This window comes from Narcine bancroftii, chromosome 9 (assembly GCF_036971445.1).
Source record: "Narcine bancroftii isolate sNarBan1 chromosome 9, sNarBan1.hap1, whole genome shotgun sequence".
Classification (NCBI taxonomy): Eukaryota; Metazoa; Chordata; class Chondrichthyes; order Torpediniformes; family Narcinidae; genus Narcine; species Narcine bancroftii.
This window is the reverse complement of record NC_091477.1, coordinates 85,282,068-85,302,699: the sequence shown is the minus strand read 5'-3', so window position 1 is coordinate 85,302,699 and position 20,632 is coordinate 85,282,068. Positions and strand designations below refer to the sequence as shown.

Here is a 20,632-nt window from a genome sequence, read left to right as displayed (position 1 = left end):
TTCAAAATGTAACCATTGGAGGCAGCAGCTGGTTAGTTTCATTCGATACTGCCACTAACAGAGAATAAAAGGTAGACAGGATCTAGTGGAGTTGGCATTCTTGTAAAGGGCCTCCATGAGGCTAAAGTTAGTGTGGACTTTTGTGAATCCCAGGTTTTGTTGAGAAGAATGGGCAGTAATAAGGCAAGGCTGAGGTAAGAGTTTTCTTTTTTTCCTTAGTCAGCTAGCCTTTTTTCTTTTCCTAGAGGGAAATGATAGCAGTCAATGCGGCTGTGTGGTCCTTCTGCAAGATGTGGAAAATTAACATTTCTGGTGTCACTGATAACTACATCTGCAGATAGAGCATCCAAAGAATGATTAGATTCCAGGGGACTCAAGAAAGTTTATTGTTATGCCATAAAGGGAGTTCACATTACAGAACAGGAGGTACTTAGACTCCGAGCCTAATCAAATGTATTTTAGGACATTGTTGGAAGTGAAGGACGAAATTGCAGGAGACCAAGTAAATAAATAAATGGATAGATAAATAACTACATAGTTTGAATGTAGCATAAAATAGTATTTAGCCAATGCTATTTTAACATCAGCAACCTCGGTTCAAATCTGACATTGTCCAAAAGGACTTTGTACAATCTCCTCACGTCTGCATGTGTTTCTCCCGCCCTCCAAAAACAAGCAGGGTTGTTAGCTTAATTAGTCATATGGGTCTATATGTCAAAATTTAAAACAAAAAAATTAAGCCAATTAGACAGGTACATGGATGACAGAGGATTAGAGGGGCATTGATCAAGCATGGGGAATTGAGACTGGCTCAGATGGGCAACCAAAGTCCTCAAAATATCCAGCAGGTCTGCAACATCTGTGGAAACACAGTTAACAATTCAGGGCCAGCCAGTTGAATCGGCACAGACCTGAAAAGCTAACTCATTTGCTCTTTCCACAATGTTGCCTGACTTCCTGAGTGTTTCCAGCAGTTTTGGTCCTACTTTACATTTTTAGCATCTGCAGTTTTTTTTCCCAATTTTTTAGCATTTTTTTTTTTAATTGTAGTTCCTGGCACTGTGACTGGTTTGAACATGCTCCCTTCTGCATTACTGGCACACCAAGAGTTTGATTTTGCCTGGGATAAAGCAAGTTGCTCCCCATTGTCTGCCGTAGAACGATAAGGTGATGGCTCAAGGAGTTTTGATTCCTGCTTTACATTTAGTATTCAATTTTACTTAATATCATATGAGTTTTTGAAATCTGTTAAATGCATATTTTGAAATCTAAGACTTGCTATTATAACACCAAATCTCTGACATGCAATCAGATCTCAAAGACATGGTGTAATAGAAATCCAGCCCATTCTCTTTTACATCTGTTTACACAATCATGATTTGTTAGCAGATCATTCTAGGTTACCCTGACCACTCAAAAAATATAATTGACAGAATTCCCAGAAGCTTCTTGTTTATTTGAGTTAGGATGTAAAGTGCAAAGTGAAGCAGAATTCAAAACATATTAAGCCATCTCTTCATACTCTAATAGGACACAATGACGTGATTTGTATAATTCAAAGCACATAGCCAATCACACCCTAAACTCCACTTCCTCAAATCTTCAAGAATGTTTGAAAATTGTTCCCCTGTAAAACCCACACATGCTCAACGCTTTCCAAGCTACTCACCGACTTACCCTGTCAATCACCTAGTGCTCTATCTGGACCAGTGTCACCCCTGTATTTACCTCATCAACCATCTCAGAACCAACAGAACTGGAGTGGAAACAAGTCATCCTCAACTCCAGGGACTGCCTAAGAACATTTAACTATATTTCACTTGAAATAAATGTATCCAATTAAAATAAAGTACCTTTAAGCGTTGCAAGCTGCACGGAATGGTATAGATACAAATTTGCCTCAAAGAACAGAAGGCACCAACTTCCAGCTGAAATATAATTCTCTCTTACTCCTGGCAGTTCTTTGGCCAAATGAGAATATTTATGAGAAAGCTTTGAAGATAAATCCCAGCAATTTAAGCAAGAAATTATTACCCAATCTTGTATACATTCAACAATATCTATTTTCTAATAAGCAAGAAAATAAATTCATATTAATTTCCCTGCTTCAAGCATAAGGTGTTAGGCCAATTGCAGTTTCAAACACAAATAGAATCTCATTAATCAGTACACATTCTGGAATAATTCACTGGGCAGGTTTACCAGGACATTTGGAGAAATCTCACTGTGATGAGTAAAAACACATTATGCTGGAGCAACTCAGCAGGTCAGTGTCCTTTATATAGCAAAGGTAAAAAAATACATAACTGATATTTCGGGCCTGAGCCCTTCATCGAGGTATGGAAAAATGTCAGCAGGCATCGGAGCAAAAGAGTAGAGTGGTGTGTGTGTGTTTGGGGGGGGGGGGGGTGGGGGGAGGTGTGTTTGCAAAGGCAGGAGGTAACAGGTGGAGAAGGGAGGGTGGGGAACGAAGGAAGGGAGGAGAACTGGAAAGGGAAGGAGGGAGGGGGAAGATGGTTGGCTATTGAGAGATTTGTCACTGTTGCAGATGAAGTGAAGGTACTCAGCGAGGTGATCTCCCAATCTGTCCCCAGTCTCTCCATCCCCAACAGTGACAGAGACCTCCCAGTAGCCAACCATTTCAGTTCTGTGTCACACTCACATGTCTATCCATGGCCTGATGTACTATCCCACTAAGACCACCCACAAATTAGAGGAACAACACCTGATTTTCTGTCTGGACACTCTCCAACCAGACGGCATTACATCAACTTCACCATTTTCTGCTAACCTGCTCTCCTCTTTCTTCCCCCCCCCCTTCCCTTCCCTTCCCCTTTCCAGTTCTCATCTCTCCCTTCACCGCTGCTGTCCCCACCCTTCTTTCTCCACCTATCACCTCCTGGCTTTGTAACCATACGTCCTCCTCGCGCCCCCCACCCCCCACTCTTTTGCTTGGATGCCTGCCAACATTTTCCTCATTCCTTGAGGAAGGGCTCAAGCCTGAAATGTCGGTTACGTTATTTTTCCTTTGCTAATATAAAGGACATGGTTTGACCTGCTGAGTTTCTCCAGTATTATATATTTTTACCTCAACCATGGTGTCTGCAGATTTTCATACTTTACTTCTCACTGTGATTACACTGCTCCAAAATACCTTTAGAAATCTCACACAATGTTGTTTTGACCCGTTATTAAAGGCTTTTAAGCATCTTAACCCCCTTTCCTATAGCTTCCTTTCTGCAACCCTCAAAACTGATCTTTGAAGGCATCCTGAAATTAGTGAGGGGGAAATGCATAATTTATTAGGCCTTCAAAGGCTACAAGCCATCAATAAATGCAATCTTCACTTCTGCATGTACAACAGGAAATTGTGATGTTCATCAGAGTTCAGCGCAACAATATTCTAATGTGCCTCAGTAAATGGCTTTTACAAGAAAGGCCTTCTTGAGAGTTTAAGCCACGGATGGTGAATCAGCCAGAAGAAATACATCACATATTTTGTGAGAGATCAAAAGCATCAAATGCTTCAGCTAACGTTTCCTTTTTTTTTTTGCGAGGGCCCCTTAACCATTCAGGTTCTCGTTCAAATGTCCACGCCCAACAGCACACTGTCCCATTATCTGTCAATGGCATTCGGTACTCTCTTCCATCTCCAACTTTATGTCTCAACAAGTGGCAGTTCCCATGAAGAAATGCTGCTTAAAGAGCCCACACCATGGTGGGTGAGTGAACTTCAAAGTTTGTTTTTCTCAAGTGAGAGTTAGAAGACTCAATGCTTTCCCAGGTAGTTGAGAAAAATGTACCAGGGCATTGCTAATTTAATGATTGTTTTCATGCCATGAAGAATTTCAGGGACATTAAATTTTTTGTTACTTCTTAAAATTCTTTTTACTTATTGTTATTTCACACACAGGAAAGGTTGACAAATATTTCAGCAAATTAGTTTAGGTCATACCCATAATCGAAAACCCCACCTTCTGGCTCTTTGTGAAGCACTTTGAAAAAATGTTGTTACGTTTAAAATCAGGACAACAAATTATTTGTGTAGTAGTACCATGGCATTAATTTGGCATTCAAGATAATGAATAGAGTTGGCAACATATATGTAACTATGTTTCAAGAGAGGAGTGGTACCAAAAAAAAATTAAAGGCACCTGTAAAATTCAATGCTTTCTTTTTTTTTTAAACTTTATTTAAGATTTTATAACATGAATAACATATAGGATTACATTTAAAAAAATTAAGAATAAAATAATAAAATTACAATACAATATCAGTAATCTAAATAAATTATACCCTCCCCAATAATTATTACACATTAATAACCCAACTCAAATTAGTCCACCCCCCCTTTCCCCCAAAATAAAGAGTGAAGAATTAATAAAAAAAAAACCCACTTACAAAAAAAAAACAAAAACATAACCGATTAAAATACTAACAAAAAGAAAAATAATTAATACTAAAATATCAGACTTAAAAAACATATTTAAATCAAACTTAAATGCATATATTTAACAAACGGAGTTAAGATGAAACATATATTTAACTCAAACTTAATATAAAAAATTAGTAAAGTTAGTAACATTATCTATCAAAAATTCTTAAACAATAATCAATTCTTAAAAAAAAATCGTAGCATGAAAAAAAAACTTTCTCTATAGAGATAAACCTTCACCAAATATCAACTAACTTCACATCTATCATCATATTAGTCACATAAACCACCATCTTAAAACAAAATTCAAACCTCATTAAGCATTGTACAATTCAATTTTAGTACTCTTCCACCATTTTTCCCTTTTACTCTTAAATAGTTATCCAATAAAAGCTCCAATACCACATTTAAATATCCCCAATCATTACGTAAAAATTCAGATATCCGAATAATAAAAACACATCTACAACAAAATCTATATCTTCAACAAATGGAGCATAAACCACAAACAAAATTCAAGCCTCATTAAAAATTGTACAATTCAATTTATAACTTTCACCATTATTCCCTTCGTTCTATAACTAAAATAGCAAAATAATATACACCAGAATTACCACTCCTTTCACCTTAGTTAAAGAAAAAATATATTAAAAAAACATATCCATCCCATTCACATTTAAATTTCAGATATTCCTTATCTACTGAATAAACTTTACAAAAAAAAACCACATCAATTTTTAGTTTTTTTAAACAATCAAATACTTTCTTATGCTTTTTATTAATATTTAAACAAAAAAAAACCCTTCACTCTTTAATCTAATAATACAAAAAAAAAGAAAAAAAAATGGGTAGGAGGTTAAAAATACCCCCTCCCGTCTAAACCGCGCAATGCGGTAACTCCCAAAAAAAAATGGGGTGAGATAACTCACACATAGCAGATGACTTTCAGGAAATAGTGCCTATCCAGTTCTCTCCCCCAAGTCTCACTTCATCTTAAACTAACATCATCATTATTTAATATCCCTTTATTAAAAAAAAAATTAGAAAAAAAAAGGACAACTCTTCTTTTAATCAGCTCCAACTGCCGAGTCACCATTACAACCATTCCTTCTTGGAGCACGGCTCTTTTCTTCCATCTCTTGTCTCCATAGAGATCGCGGCGGACTATGTCTTTGTTGAAACTGAGTAATTGGCAGCTCTTGAGCAAATGCTATAGCTTCCTTTGGAGAATCAAAGAACTTTGGTTGGCAACCATCTTGAAAACCTTCATTACAGCTGGATATCTAAAGGTTGCCTTATAACCTTTCTTCCACAACAACTCTTTAGCAGGATTGAATTCCCATCATTGGAACATAACTTCTTGACTCAAATCCGCATAGAAGAAAACTCGATTATTTTGAATCATCAAGGGTGATTTTCTCTGTTGTGCATTTCTAATAGCCACTCGGAAAATTATTTCTCTGTCGTAATAATTCAAGCAACGAACCAAAACAGGTCTTGGACTTTGATCTGAAATAGGTCTTCTACGCAAGGCTCTGTGAGCACGTTCCAGTATTATACCTTCCGGGAAATGTTCTTGACCCAACACCTGCGGAATCCATTCAGTAAAAAATTTTCTTGGGTCTGGTCCCTCCATACCTTCCGGCAAACCAATAATCTTTATATTGTTTCATCTGGATTGGTTTTCCAAATAATCAATCTTTTTCACCAAATTTTTATTTTGAGTTTGTAAGTCTTCGACCATTTTGGTCACATCAAAAACTTGATCCCGTATTTCGTCTATATCTTCTTCACACGAATTAAATTTATCTCTCACTTCAAGCTTAAAAGCTCCAAACTCAGCCATCTGTTGAGAATGTATTTTCACCAAAGTATTAAACCTAGTACCAAGTTCAGTCATAATCTTGAATAATACCTGCATTGTACAAGATAATTTAGATTCAAGATTCACAAAAATCTTTTCAATTGGAAGAGATTTTGGCTCAACAGATTCCTGCTTCTTCTCCAAAGGATCTTCTATTCCTTCCTTCATTCTGGTTGCCTTCCTTGTAGTATGACTGCGTGTGGAAACCCCAGCCACAGCCTCTCCAGCAATGACTGGAGGACACTGGCCGGGGTTTTCCCCAGTCCATAATGTATTAAATTCTCCCAGTAAATTCTCAAGTTGTATAGGTTCTTGTATCTCAAAAGATGCAGTTTGCAGTGCACCTCTACAGCTGACAAATGCCTTTGAGTAACTCTTTGTTCTAAAGGCTGCTTGGTGCCCTCTTTAGGAGGCTCTACCGATGTAACATAGAGCTCTACGTCCGAACACTGTACCTCTCTCCTGGGATCCATTTCACGCTGAGTCCCAGTGTCTTTCCTGTAGGTAGGCTCCAAAACTTGAACTTTTGGAAAATGTAGTTTTTTGATGATCTGTTGTCCTTTTTTTTTGCTCTTTTCCACCAATTGTACCATCTTAAGTTAAATTAACAGCACTGAAATTATCTAAACTTTTAAAGAATTTTAACGGGCATTTCTAGACAAAACAATAAGATAGAGTCAGAAGAGGACTGGAAGGCACGTCTGATCCTTACACCATCTTGCCACGCCCCAATTCAATGCTTTCTTGATATTAACTTGCAGCTTCAATGTGCAGCTTTTTGTCAGAGACAATTTGTGCTGAGTCAGATAGTGGCAATTACTGATTTTACATAAGAGCATAGAAACATAGAAAATAGGTGTAGGAGTAGGCCATTCAGTCCTTCAAGCCTACACCACCATTCATTTTGATCATGGCTGATCATCCCCTCAGTACCCTGTTCCAGCTCCATCTCCATATCCCCTGATCCCCCTAGTCACAATTACTAAATCTAACTCTCTCTTAAATATAGCTATGGAACCGGCCTCAATCACTTCCCATGGCAGAGAATTCCATAAAAGAGTCACCCCAACGACGAGCGACATCAACCAGCTCTTCATCCTGGTGACATCATTTTATTCAAATGTTATTCAAGCTGCTGCTACAAATAAAGCACGACCAAGGCATTCCATTAGCTGAATATTTGCTCCCATCATCACCAAAGGTTTACATGTTACTTCAGAAAGCAATTACTTCTATAATTTTAAATTTCATATTTTACCTCTTACTTTATTCTTGCTTATTATATTTTATTAATTTATTTTCCACAATTTTTTTTGCTGGTTGCCTGAATTCCAGATCCCAGGGGGTTTAGTGTATTTGGTTTCACAGCAGGTAAATTATGGAAAATGAAAGATTGCAGTTTTTGAAAGAACAAAGTAGCAACTGAAATAGATAGTTCAAAGAATTCTGAACTTACCTTGTGAAAATATGCCGTGTAAAATTCTAATTGGTTTTGAGGTGAATTAATATGAAATGACATTGCAGACTATTCTCAGTGATGTTCTTAATAGTTTAGGTAGAAAGAAGAAAATAATTGCTTTCTCTCTGAGTTTATGGTTCATTGATCATGTCCCCTTCTGTTACATCACCCCCATCTCCAATTCAAGAAGTTTCATGTGCAATAAAAGGTAATTTCCTTTACACTTATTAACTCATAATGATCTACAAAAATAGATTGGAGCAATATAACTATATCCCTCTAGAGAGTCAATATCTGCTAGGTCATAAACGAGCAAGAAAAATTGAAAGAAAATTAATTCCTTTTAACAGTCATCAGCAAAGATAGTATTTGAAGAAAAGGTCTGCATGAATCAGAGTGGATTAATATAGCTGCATTTCTTACTTGTAATTAGGATCTATGCCTCTTGAATATGGTTCATAAATATGCTACAGCCCAAGTTTATTCCTAGCATTTTCAAAAGCCATATTTTGTTGTTCAAGGAAACCAAGGTCAAAATCTTGTTCAATCATTCAAGCTAATGAAGGCTAAACCTAATAACTATTTGGCAAGCTCATATCTTTGCAAGAATTATTTCATTCATCTGCTGAATAAATCAAAAATAAATATCAGCCGCCAGACACCAGAGGACAAGGGTTAGAGTCACCATTTATTATTGGAAGTCTGGAGCAGAAGAAAAATAGAAAATGTGTTGAACTAAACAGTTGCTTTTATTCATACATACATCTCCATCAGCTTCCCACTCACAATATTCTCACTTGAAAAGAAAATGAATGAGAAACTCAGATTCTCAATTTAATTTTCTTCTGTGATCTCTCTTAGCACAGTTGCTTTGGTTGATTCTTCAGAAAATAATATTCCAGCTCTTCAAAAATTTTAGGGAAAGAAAGCACATTAAATTGGGATTCTGACAGTCAACCCAGTGGAGGAGAAATGGAGGAATGGAGACAGGCTCATGAAATTAAATAACCTCTGACTGGAAAGCAGGTCATTACCTGCACAGTGTGAGAATAGGATTGGTTGCAGCAGCATTCAAATAACTTGGTAACATGAAGAGAAGCATGGAACAATTCTCCAGGTTATCGTAGAAAGCCAGCCATGATCTGGATGAGCCTGCATCAGTATTTCTTAAAAATTGGGGTCCATAGGTTTGTTACAGGTGGTCTGCAGTAAGTAAAGCAATACTTAAGGTGATCTGCATGTGAACAAAGCTTGAAAACCTTTCGGTTGGAATATTGGAGGAAGTTAGTTCAAGTTCAAGTTTATTATCATCTGAATGAACATATACAATCTGACCATATGGAGTTTATCCAGACCATAGTGCACACAATACAGTGCATAATTATCACATATATACAATTTAAAATAAATATATATAACTATTTTGGGATGATTTACTCAGTTACAGGATTGTGTTCAATCCCACAGCCTTTGGGAAGAAGCTATTTCCCAGCCTAGAATTTCTGATTTTGATGCTCCTGTACCTCCTTCTTGATGAGGCTGGATCAAAGATATTGCACGCTGGATGGAAAGGGTCTCCTATAATTCTTTGAACCCTTTTTAAGCAACACTCCCAGTTAATGATGCTCTGATTTGACCTCTGGTCTGATGCTTGGGAGCTACCTTCCCACCAAATAATGCAGCCAGTAAGGACACTCTCAAATGTGCTCCTGTAAAAGTTTATCAAGTTGGGTCATGGTATCCTTTGTCTTCAACCTCCTTAGAGGTGTAGGTACTGCTGAGTCTTCCTGACAAATGAAGAAGTGTTGTTGGTCAATATGCACACCAAGGAACTTTCCCTGACAGAACCATTGATGTGTAATGGAGAATAGTTGACATTCATCTCCCTGAAATCTACAGTCATCTTCTTTGTCTTGTCCACATTGAGACCAAGGTTGTTGACCTCGCACAATTTTCCAAGCCTTTCAACCTCCTCTCTGCAAGCTCTCTCACCATTGTTGCTGAGGAGGCCAACAACTGTTGCAGCATCCGCAAACTTGACGATTTTGTCTGAACTGAATTTGGCAGTGAGTCGCGAGTCAGTACATGAACAGTAGCAGGCTAAGCGCACAGCCCAGAGCTCCATCAGTGCTCCGAGAGATGGGACTTCAGATTTTGCTACCAACCCGGACTTACAGTGGTCAAGAATTCCAAAATCCAGTTGCAAAGAGGGGTGTTTAGTGAGAGAGGAAGCCAATATATTTTTGAAAGACTATGGAATAGAGGGAAATAGGAAAATGGCACAGAACAAATGAAGCCTGAGGCAGATTATACTGAATGGCAGGGTGAGCAAGAGGAGCCAAGTGACCTATTCGTGTTCCTATTTTCTTATGTTCTCTCTGTCACCATGTACAGGAATTTTGTTCTTGATTTTCCACTCAGTAAAATGATCAGATGGAAAATGGTGGGAACACAGAATCAATTTCTTGATATAGAGAGCTGGTGAATAAGGCTCCTGCTGGCAACACAGGTGAGTTTAATTTGAAGGAATTTAACCAAAATGCACTTTCATTACAGAAATGGAAAATGAGGGACTATAAGAATTTTCAACGTGAAGAAGATTTAGTATTCAGATTTCAAATGTATGTGCTATGGGCAAGGCAGAATTACCACTTATTGGTAAATGCAAAACTATACAAGGTATATACATGTAAATAATAAAGAACTGTAAACAGATAATGAATGCAAACAAACCGACTGTGCAATACAGAGAGAATTTTTCTAAAGATCAATCAAAAAAGTACATAAGAAAGTGTCCTTAAATGAATCCCTAATTGAGTTTATTGTTGAGGAGTCTGATGGTGGAGGGGCAGCAGCTGTTCCTGACCCTGGTGGTGCAAGTCTTGAGGCACCTATAACTTCTTCCTGTTGGCAGCAGCGAGAGCAGAGCATGAGCTGGGTGGTGGTGTGAATCCTTGATGATTGCTGCTGCTCTCCGATGGCAGCATTCCCTGTAGATGTTCTCAACAATGGGGAGGGTTTTACTTGTGATGTCCTGGGCGGTGTCTATTACCTTTTGCTTGGTAATGTATGGGTTGGTGTCCCCATACTAGTCCATGATGTAATCAATCAGCATTTTCACCACACATCTGTAGAATTTTTACAGGGTTTTTGGTATCATACCAAACCTCCGCAAACTCCTGAGGAAGTAGAGCCACTGACGTGCTTTCCTTATGACGCCATTAGTGTGTTGGGTCCAGGAAAGATCCTCTGAGATAGTGACTCCCAAGAACTTAAATGTTCTCACCCACTCCATCACCCCATTGATCACTTGATTGTATATCTCTGACTTTCCCTTCCTGAAGTCAACAATTAGTATGAGTTACTGGACTCGATTGGCAGGATGACTACCGTCTCTCTATCTAAATGACCCAACAATTATCTGTGCATAAAACATCCAGCATGAACAAATGTTAACAGATATAAGCACATCTGTATTTTCTTTATATACCAGTTTTTTTTCTGTTCTTATTTTGATGGTAACATGAATTAAACAGGGATGCAATTTCCCCATGAATCCTTTTTCTACCCTTCCGCATGTGAATCTAGACAGTGAAGACTGATGGATTATGACCTCATGGATGTAATCAACAACTTGAAAATCAGACAATAGCGCTTACATCAACAGTGATTGTGTTTTGAAGGCTGGTATTGAAGAATATCAGCTCCTGTCTGAGTGGTGATATGTATATGTTTCAGGTAGCAACAGGTCTACAGCAGATGCCTTCTCACTGGCTCTGCACAAAGCTCTGGAACACCTGGGCAGCAAAGATGCATACATCAGGTTGTTCTTTATTGACTACAGTTCAGAAATTAACACTATCATCCCTTTTTCATTTAATATCATCATCCCCTCAAAAAAAATCAGCAAACTCCAAGACCTGTGACTCAACACTACAGTGTAACTGGATCATGGATTTCCACAACTCCAGACCACAATCAGTGAGGATTGGTAAGAACATTTCTCCACCATCTCCATCAGTACAGGAGCACCACAGGGCTGTGTTCTTAGCCCTCTGCACTACACATTTTACACCTATGACTATGTGGCTTGGTACAATAATAGCATCATCTATAAATCTGTCGATGATACCACTGTTATGGGTTGTATAAAGAAAGGCAATGGGTCAGCATACAGGAGGGAGTTTGAAATCTTAGCTAAGGGCTACTGTCTAGTCTTCACTGTCTGGATTCACATGCGAAGGGTAGAAAAAGGATTCATGGGGAAATCGTATCCCTGTTTAATTCATGTTACCATCAAGATAAAAACAGGAGAAAAACTGGTATATAAAGAAAATACAGATGTGCTTATATCTGTTAGCACTTGTTCATGCTGGATGTTTTATGCACAGATAATTAATTTAGATAGAGAGATGGTAGTCATCCTGCCAATGAGTCCACCAGCTGACTATAGATTACTCCTGTCAGTCCCATCCCCCCACTCTCTCTCAAACACTGGAAGAAAGTTTCCTTCAATTGTCTCTCCAATTTCCTCTTGATATCATTAATTGTCTCAGTTACACAACTCTTGTAGGCAGTAGAGAATTTTAAATGGTTCTAGAAATATACCTTAACCTCCTCTAAACATATTTTCAGTAAACATACATTCATTTAACAGCTGTTTTAAGAGTCCTCACAAGCGGTGCAACATTTTGCTGCATGTGTTTTGAAAAGCTGTTGTTGAAGCTTGTCGGAGCAACATTTTCCAATCATAGCAACCAACAGGTTGTCAGCGGATGTCATCCCACTGGCCCGACATAAAGCCCTGAAACACCTGGGCAGCAAAGATGCATACATCAGAATGCTCTTTATTGATTACAGTTCAGCATTTAACACAATCATCCCTTCAAAATTGATCAGCAAACTCCAAGACCTGGGACTCAACACCCCACTGTACAATTGGATCTTGGATTTCCTCACCTGACAACAATCAGTGAGAAAATCTCCTCCACAATCTCCATCAGTACCAGAGCACCACAGGGCTGTGATTTTAGCTCCCTGCTCTATTGACTTTACATCTGCGAATATGTGGCTTAGTACAACAGTAACACCATCTATAATGTTGCTGACAATACCACTGTAGTGGTTTGTTTAAAAAGGGGCAACAAGTCAACATACAGGAGAGAAATTGAAAACTTGACTGGATGGAGCACCAACAACAAACTCACACTCAATGTCACCTAAACCAAGGAGCTGATTGTTGACTTCAGGAAGGGAAAACCAGAGGTTTACGATCCAGTGATCATTGGGGGAGAGGGAGAGCAAATTTAAGTTCTTGGGAGTCACCAACTCAGAGGATCTTTCCTGGACCCAACACACCAATGGCATCATGAGGAAAGCATGTCAGTGCCTCTACTCCCTCAGCAGTTTGCAGAGGTTTGGCATAACATTAGAAACCCTGGCAAATTTCTACAGATGTGCAGTGGAAAGTGTGCTGACCAGCTGCATCACAGTCTGGTATGGGGACACCAATACCCCTCGAGTGAAAAAGTACTGTAAGAGGTAGTGGACACAGCCCAGGAAAATGTGGGCAAAACCCTCCCCACTACTGAGAACATCAACAGGGAACACTTCAGCTGGAGAGCAGCAGCATCATCAAGGATCCTCACCTACCCAGCATACGTTCTGTTCTCACTGCTGCCATAAGGAAGACACAGGAACCAGCTGCTACCCCTCCACCATCAGATTCCTCAATTACAAATTCAAATCAGAGACGAATTTAAGGACTCTTAGTTATATACTCTTGACAATTTTAAAAATTCTCTCTGTATTGCACGGTTTGCTTCCACTCTATTTATTTACAATTCTTTATTTGTTTACATGTATATGTTGTGTAGTGTTTTTGCACTACCATTAGTGGCAATTCTGCCTCGCCCACAGAAAAATACTCTCTGGGTCATGTGATGTCATGTATGTACTCTGACAATAAATCTGAAATTTCACAATGAGCAGGTTAACAGGCAATGGCCACGACGTATAAAATGGTTTGAATACCTGACTTGTGCATCAAAAATGGTCGCAAATTGGCAACTTTTTTTCTCCTTTAATACATCTTAGTTGGAACATGAAATATATTTTATCAATCTTCACTTCTGATACGTCTGAAAATCAGCAAGGATCTGGACGTAGCAGAGAAGGCTTTTCACAGAGTTCATTTTTTTGTTTCCATACCTTGCATCCAGCATTTTATGCATTTATCTTTTAATTGGAAATAAATCAGTGGGAGTAGTACTTACAGAACTGCAGACTAAGGCTTAAGACAGCCAGCAAGGCAGCCACAGCCAGCAGGAATAGAAAACGACTTCGGAATAACATTGTCACACACATTTTCATACTCCCATAATGATTGAACTTTCAATTCACTCTCTCCTGTGAAAGCAAACACAATAAGGCAGTCAGACATGAAAATGTCAATTCTCAACATACAGCAATCTAATCGGGTACTAGAGGGAACTAAATGAATGAGACCTCTGTTGCTATGGAAAATTTTCTTATTTTTGAATGGTATTCATTCTGGCTAATGGCTTGCATTTACTGTTGGACAATTTACAGGCACCCTTAATTATATGATCAAAGTCTTCAGCCAATACAAGAATTTTCTGTTAAATTCTTCAGAAATAAGGAATGATGTACAAATTTAGGAAAGTAAGCATTGCTTGGTCTAGTGCATGGATATACACATTAGGAGCAGAAGGAGATCATTCAACCACTCAAGCCTCCTCTACCACTTAATAAGATTATTTAGCCTCAAATTGACATTCACCTAGAATTTCACCCTGCCCTTGTTTATCTACCTCTGCCTTAAAATTATTCCAAATGATTCTTCTTCCACGTTCCTTTCAGAAGAGAATCCCAATTACTCATGAATGTCGGATACAAAAAAGAAAATTGCTTGCTCTTAAATGGATGAATCCTCACATCAATCATTAACCTCTTGTTATAGATCCTGCCATAAAAGGACATATACTCACCCTGTCAAAACTAACTCAGGATCATACATAGTTCAATAAAATCCTAATTAGATGACAAGTAAAAGAAAGAATGCTTTTTAACACCAGTCTATAGACATGAACTGAAAAGAGATTGGAAGTGTTCTGACCATCGGTTGAGGATGGAGATCTTGTCGCTGAGGAGGACTTTGCCGTCTGAGCTGCGCAGCGGGCTTTGGACTTGGGGTGAGGGGCCGTACACAGCCTTTAGAACCTCGTAGAAACCCCTGAAGTCGCCAATGTCCGCGCTGAGCTGTGTTCGTTTGGCGAGGCTAGTCCACCACTCATTTTGGATCTCCCGGAGTTTGCGCTGAAGATGGCTGCATGCGCGACGGAAGGCTTGTTTCTTCTCTGGACAGGACGGCTTTGTAAGGTGAGCCTGGTGGGCAGCTCGCTTCTTTGCCAGCAGCTCCTGGATTTCCTGGCTGTTTTCGTCAAACCAGTCCTTGTTTTTCCTGGAGGAGAAGCCCAGTACCTCTTCAGTGGATTGCAGTATGGTAGTCTTCAACTGATCCCAGAGGGTTTCAGGGGACGGGTCCATGAGGTGGGTTGCAACGTCGAGCTTTGCTTTGAGGTTTGCCTGGAAGTTTCCTCTCGCTTCGTCTGACTGCAGGTTTCCAACATTGAACCTCTTTCTGGGGGCTTTATTGTTCCTGGGCTTTGGCTTGAAGTGAAGGTTGAGCTTGCAGCGAACCAGCCGGTGGTCAGTGTGGCATTCCGCGCTAGGCATGACCCTGGTGTGGAGCACATCTTGTTTGTCACTTTCTCGCACCAGGATGTAGTCCAGGAGGTGCCAGTGTTTGGATCGGGGATGCATCCAGGTGGTCTTAAGGCTGTCCCTCTGCTGAAAAAGGGTGTTTGTAATGACAAGTCGCTGTTCTGCACAGAGCTCCAACAGGAGGCGCCCATTGTCGTTGCACTTGCCGACGCCATGCTTGCCCAGGATTCCTGGCCAGGTTTCTGAGTCTTTGCCGACACGAGCGTTGAAGTCGCCCAGGATGACAACCTTGTCGGCTGTAGGGGTACGTTGGATGAGGTTGCGCAGGTCGGTGTAGAACTTGTTCTTTTCTGCTGGTTCCGCCTGGAGGGTTGGAGCATAGACACTGATGAGGGTGATGTGACGCTTGTTTTGAAGTGGGAATCGCATGGACATGATTCGGTCCGAGAGGCCTGTCGGAAGGTTTTCGAGTTTGGAGGCAATGAAGCTCTTGATCATGAAGCCTACACCAGATAGGCGTCGTTCATCCGAAGGCTTCCCAGACCAGTAGAGTGTGTAGCCCGCGCCGCGTTCTTGGAGGCTGCCTACATCTGCCAGGCGGACTTCACTGAGAGCGGCTATGTCGATGTCAAGTCTGAGGAGTTCATGTGCAATGAGGGCAGACCGACGTTCAGGTCGGTGGCTGTCAGCCTTGTCTAGCATGGTTCTGATGTTCCAGCATGCTAGCTTGAGTTTGTGAGCATCTTTTGAGGGGGAGGACGTGGAGGGGGAGGACGTGGAGGGGGAGGACGTGGAGGGGGAGGACGTGGAGGGGGAGGACGTGGAGGGGGAGGACGTGGAGGGGGAGGACGTGGAGGGGGAGGACGTGGAGGGGGAGGACGTGGAGGGGGAGGACGTGGAGGGGGAGGACGTGGAGGGGGAGGACGTGGAGGGGGAGGACGTGGAGGGGGAGGACGTGGAGGGGGAGGACGTGGAGGGGGAGGACGTGGAGGGGGAGGACGTGGAGGGGGAGGACGTGGAGGGGGAGGACGTGGAGGGGGAGGACGTGGAGGGGGAGGACGTGGAGGGGGAGGACGTGGAGGGGGAGGACGTGGAGGGGGAGGACGTGGAGGGGGAGGACGTGGAGGGGGAGGACGTGGAGGGGGAGGACGTGGAGGGGGAGGACGTGGAGGGGGAGGACGTGGAGGGGGAGGACGTGGAGGGGGAGGACGTGGAGGGGGAGGACGTGGAGGGGGAGGACGTGGAGGGGGAGGACGTGGAGGGGGAGGACGTGGAGGGGGAGGACGTGGAGGGGGAGGACGTGGAGGGGGAGGACGTGGAGGGGGAGGACGTGGAGGGGGAGGACGTGGAGGGGGAGGACGTGGAGGGGGAGGACGTGGAGGGGGAGGACGTGGAGGGGGAGGACGTGGAGGGGGAGGACGTGGAGGGGGAGGACGTGGAGGGGGAGGACGTGGAGGGGGAGGACGTGGAGGGGGAGGACGTGGAGGGGGAGGACGTGGAGGGGGAGGACGTGGAGGGGGAGGACGTGGAGGGGGAGGACGTGGAGGGGGAGGACGTGGAGGGGGAGGACGTGGAGGGGGAGGACGTGGAGGGGGAGGACGTGGAGGGGGAGGACGTGGAGGGGGAGGACGTGGAGGGGGAGGACGTGGAGGGGGAGGACGTGGAGGGGGAGGACGTGGAGGGGGAGGACGTGGAGGGGGAGGACGTGGAGGGGGAGGACGTGGAGGGGGAGGACGTGGAGGGGGAGGACGTGGAGGGGGAGGACGTGGAGGGGGAGGACGTGGAGGGGGAGGACGTGGAGGGGGAGGACGTGGAGGGGGAGGACGTGGAGGGGGAGGACGTGGAGGGGGAGGACGTGGAGGGGGAGGACGTGGAGGGGGAGGACGTGGAGGGGGAGGACGTGGAGGGGGAGGACGTGGAGGGGGAGGACGTGGAGGGGGAGGACGTGGAGGGGGAGGACGTGGACCTGTCCTCGGGCCTGCGCAAAGGAGCTTTTAGGTGGAGTGCAGTGCGCGCAGTACTGGCCCCACCCTTTACACCCATGGTCCGTGTGCCGTGGCCAAGCAAGCTGGGACGTGGCAGCGAGGTCCTTGGGTCGTAGGTTTTATATCGGAGTGGCCTTCTCCTATGCAGGTTTCTTACCCGGGCCAACCGCTCAGTCCAAGATTCCGCCCTGCTCCAGCTCCCTCAACAGCCCCTAAGGCTAGAGCTGGATGAGGTTCCCACCCTGGATGAGACATATAAGGCAATCGAACAACTGAAAAGTGGCAAAGCAGCAGGTATGGATGGAATCCCCCCAGAAGTCTGGAAGGCTGGCGGCAAAACTCTGCATGCCAAACTGCATGAGTTTTTCAAGCTTTGTTGGGACCAAGGTAAACTGCCTCAGGATCTTCGTGATGCCACCATCATCACCCTGTACAAAAACAAAGGCGAGAAATCAGACTGCTCAAACTACAGGGGAATCACGTTGCTCTCCATTGCAGGCAAAATCTTCGCTAGGATTCTACTAAATAGAATAATACCTAGTGTCGCCGAGAATATTCTCCCAGAATCACAGTGCGGCTTTCGCGCAAACAGAGGAACTACTGACATGGTCTTTGCCCTCAGACAGCTCCAAGAAAAGTGCAGAGAACAAAACAAAGGACTCTACATCACCTTTGTTGACCTCACCAAAGCCTTCGACACCGTGAGCAGGAAAGGGCTTTGGCAAATACTAGAGCGCATCGGATGTCCCCCAAAGTTCCTCAACATGATTATCCAACTGCACGAAAACCAACAAGGTCGGGTCAGATACAGCAATGAGCTCTCTGAACCCTTCTCCATTAACAATGGCGTGAAGCAAGGCTGTGTTCTCGCACCAACCCTCTTTTCAATCTTCTTCAGCATGATGCTGAACCAAGCCATGAAAGACCCCAACAATGAAGACGCTGTTTACATCCGGTACTGCACGGATGGCAGTCTCTTCAATCTGAGGCGCCTGCAAGCTCACACCAAGACACAAGAGAAACTTGTCCGAGAACTACTCTTTGCAGATGATGCCGCTTTAGTTGCCCATTCAGAGCCAGCTCTTCAGCGCTTGACGTCCTGCTTTGCGGAAACTGCCAAAATGTTTGGCCTGGAAGTCAGCCTGAAGAAAACTGAGGTCCTCCATCAGCCAGCTCCCCACCATGACTACCAGCCCCCCCACATCTCCATCGGGCAAACAAAACTCAAAACGGTCAACCAGTTTACCTATCTCGGCTGCATCATTTCATCAGATGCAAGGATCGACAATGAGATAGACAACAGACTCGCCAAGGCAAATAGTGCCTTTGGAAGACTACACAAAAGAGTCTGGAAAAACAACCAACTGAAAAACCTCACAAAGATAAGCGTATACAGAGCCGTTGTCATACCCACACTCCTGTTCGGCTCCGAATCATGGGTCCTCTACCGGCACCACCTACGGCTCCTAGAACGCTTCCACCAGCGTTGTCTCCGCTCCATCCTCAACATCCATTGGAGCGCTTACACCCCTAACGTCGAAGTACTCGAGATGGCAGAGGTCGACAGCATCGAGTCCACGCTGCTGAAGATCCAGCTGCGCTGGATGGGTCACGTCTCCAGAATGGAGGACCATCGCCTTCCCAAGATCGTGTTATATGGCGAGCTCTCCACCGGCCACCGTGACAGAGGTGCACCAAAGAAAAGGTACAAGGACTGCCTAAAGAAATCTCTTGGTGCTTGCCACATTGACCACCGCCAGTGGGCTGATAACGCCTCAAACCGTGCATCTTGACGCCTCACAGTTTGGCGGGCAGCAACCTCCTTTGAAGAAGACCGCAGAGCCCACCTCACTGACAAAAGGCAAAGGAGGAAAAACCCAACACCCAACCCCAACCAACCAATTTTCCCTTGCAACCGCTGCAATCGTGTCTGCCTGTCCCGCATCAGACTTGTCAGCCACAAACGAGCCTGCAGCTGACGTGGACTTTTTACCCCCCTCCATAAATCTTCGTCCGCGAAGCCAAGCCAAAGAATAGACATGAACTACAGTACAGTAAAACCCCTGGTATTTGACAAGTTTTCTGGTTGCTCAAGACTCACTCTTGCAATGCCTAATACACTTGCATTAAGAAAAAACTTTTAAAACAATTATACTGTACTTAAACGAAACAAACTTCACTTGCATGAATATATAAAACTTAAAGCATTTTACTTTATTTTCAGTTGCATTCTGTGAAAACATTTAGCTATCACTGCATCTGCAGGTTCTTTCCCCTCTGTGAAACAGCCCAAAAGACAATAACATTATAGGTAATTACACCCCCCCCCCCTTCCCAAGTTTACTAATATAAGAATTAAAGACTTATACTAAGCAGGGGCAAGGAGACACTTTAAGAGAGTCACCCCAATGGCGACTGGCAGCAACCAGCTCTTCATGCTGAGTGATGCCATTTTATTCAAACACAATGTTATTCAAACAGCTGCTACAAGCAAAGCCCAACCAAGAGATGCCGCTGGCTGAATATTTGCTCCCATCTTCAAAGGATTATGTGTTTCTTCATAGAACATTAACTTAAATTTTATTTATTCTTATTTATTTCAATTTTTTTTTATTTAATTTCCTCCTTTTTTTCCCCAGTTGTTTGAATTCCAGTTATAGAGGTTTTACTGTATTTATTTTTTCATCCACTATTATCAAATATTGATACCTGTAAATCTCCGGAATATAATAGGCAAGCCTTTAGTCAAAAATTATCCATGGACAGCTAGCAGACAATCAAGGCAGACAAAGCCCAGTTCACCATCAAACAGCACACATCAGACAGAAAGCCTCTTGATTAAAGTAGAAGAATTAATTTAACAACAAAAGGTCACCAAGGTATTCCATTTTAAGTGACAACTTGAAAAATATAATTTAATGAGAACTGTTAAATTAATAATGTACATTCCTTCTTTGGTATTTACTAGGAATGTTTTATGTTTAATGTCATGGATGCCATTTCTGATCTTTAGACAAAATATCACTGCAGTCAAAATTTAATTATGCTTCATGAATGAAAGTTGACATGATAATCATAAATAGGCTGATGTCAATTTTCTTTCAGTGACAATGAACCATTTAGTTTAGGTATACATTTCTGAA

The 20,632-nt window shown here is 42.5% G+C and overlaps 1 protein-coding gene and 1 long non-coding RNA gene across 7 annotated transcripts in view; one reads left to right on the top strand and one right to left on the bottom strand.

The window, feature by feature from the left end:
• pxylp1 (2-phosphoxylose phosphatase 1) overlaps positions 1 to 20,632 on the bottom strand; it is a 202,075-nt gene that overhangs the window by 100,503 nt on the left and 80,940 nt on the right. For all 6 annotated transcript variants that reach the window (XM_069896677.1, XM_069896678.1, XM_069896679.1 and 3 more), the window contains one exon: positions 14,034 to 14,166. In XM_069896677.1, the coding sequence (XP_069752778.1) occupies positions 14,034 to 14,130 (97 nt within the window). In that variant the 5' untranslated portion in view covers positions 14,131 to 14,166. The remainder of the gene's footprint in view (positions 1 to 14,033; positions 14,167 to 20,632) is intronic.
• Positions 10,163 to 20,632, top strand: part of LOC138742384 (uncharacterized) — an 86,451-nt gene continuing 75,981 nt past the window's right edge. Inside the window, exon 1 of the long non-coding RNA XR_011344127.1 lies at positions 10,163 to 10,267. This is a non-coding gene — a long non-coding RNA (uncharacterized lncRNA). The remainder of the gene's footprint in view (positions 10,268 to 20,632) is intronic.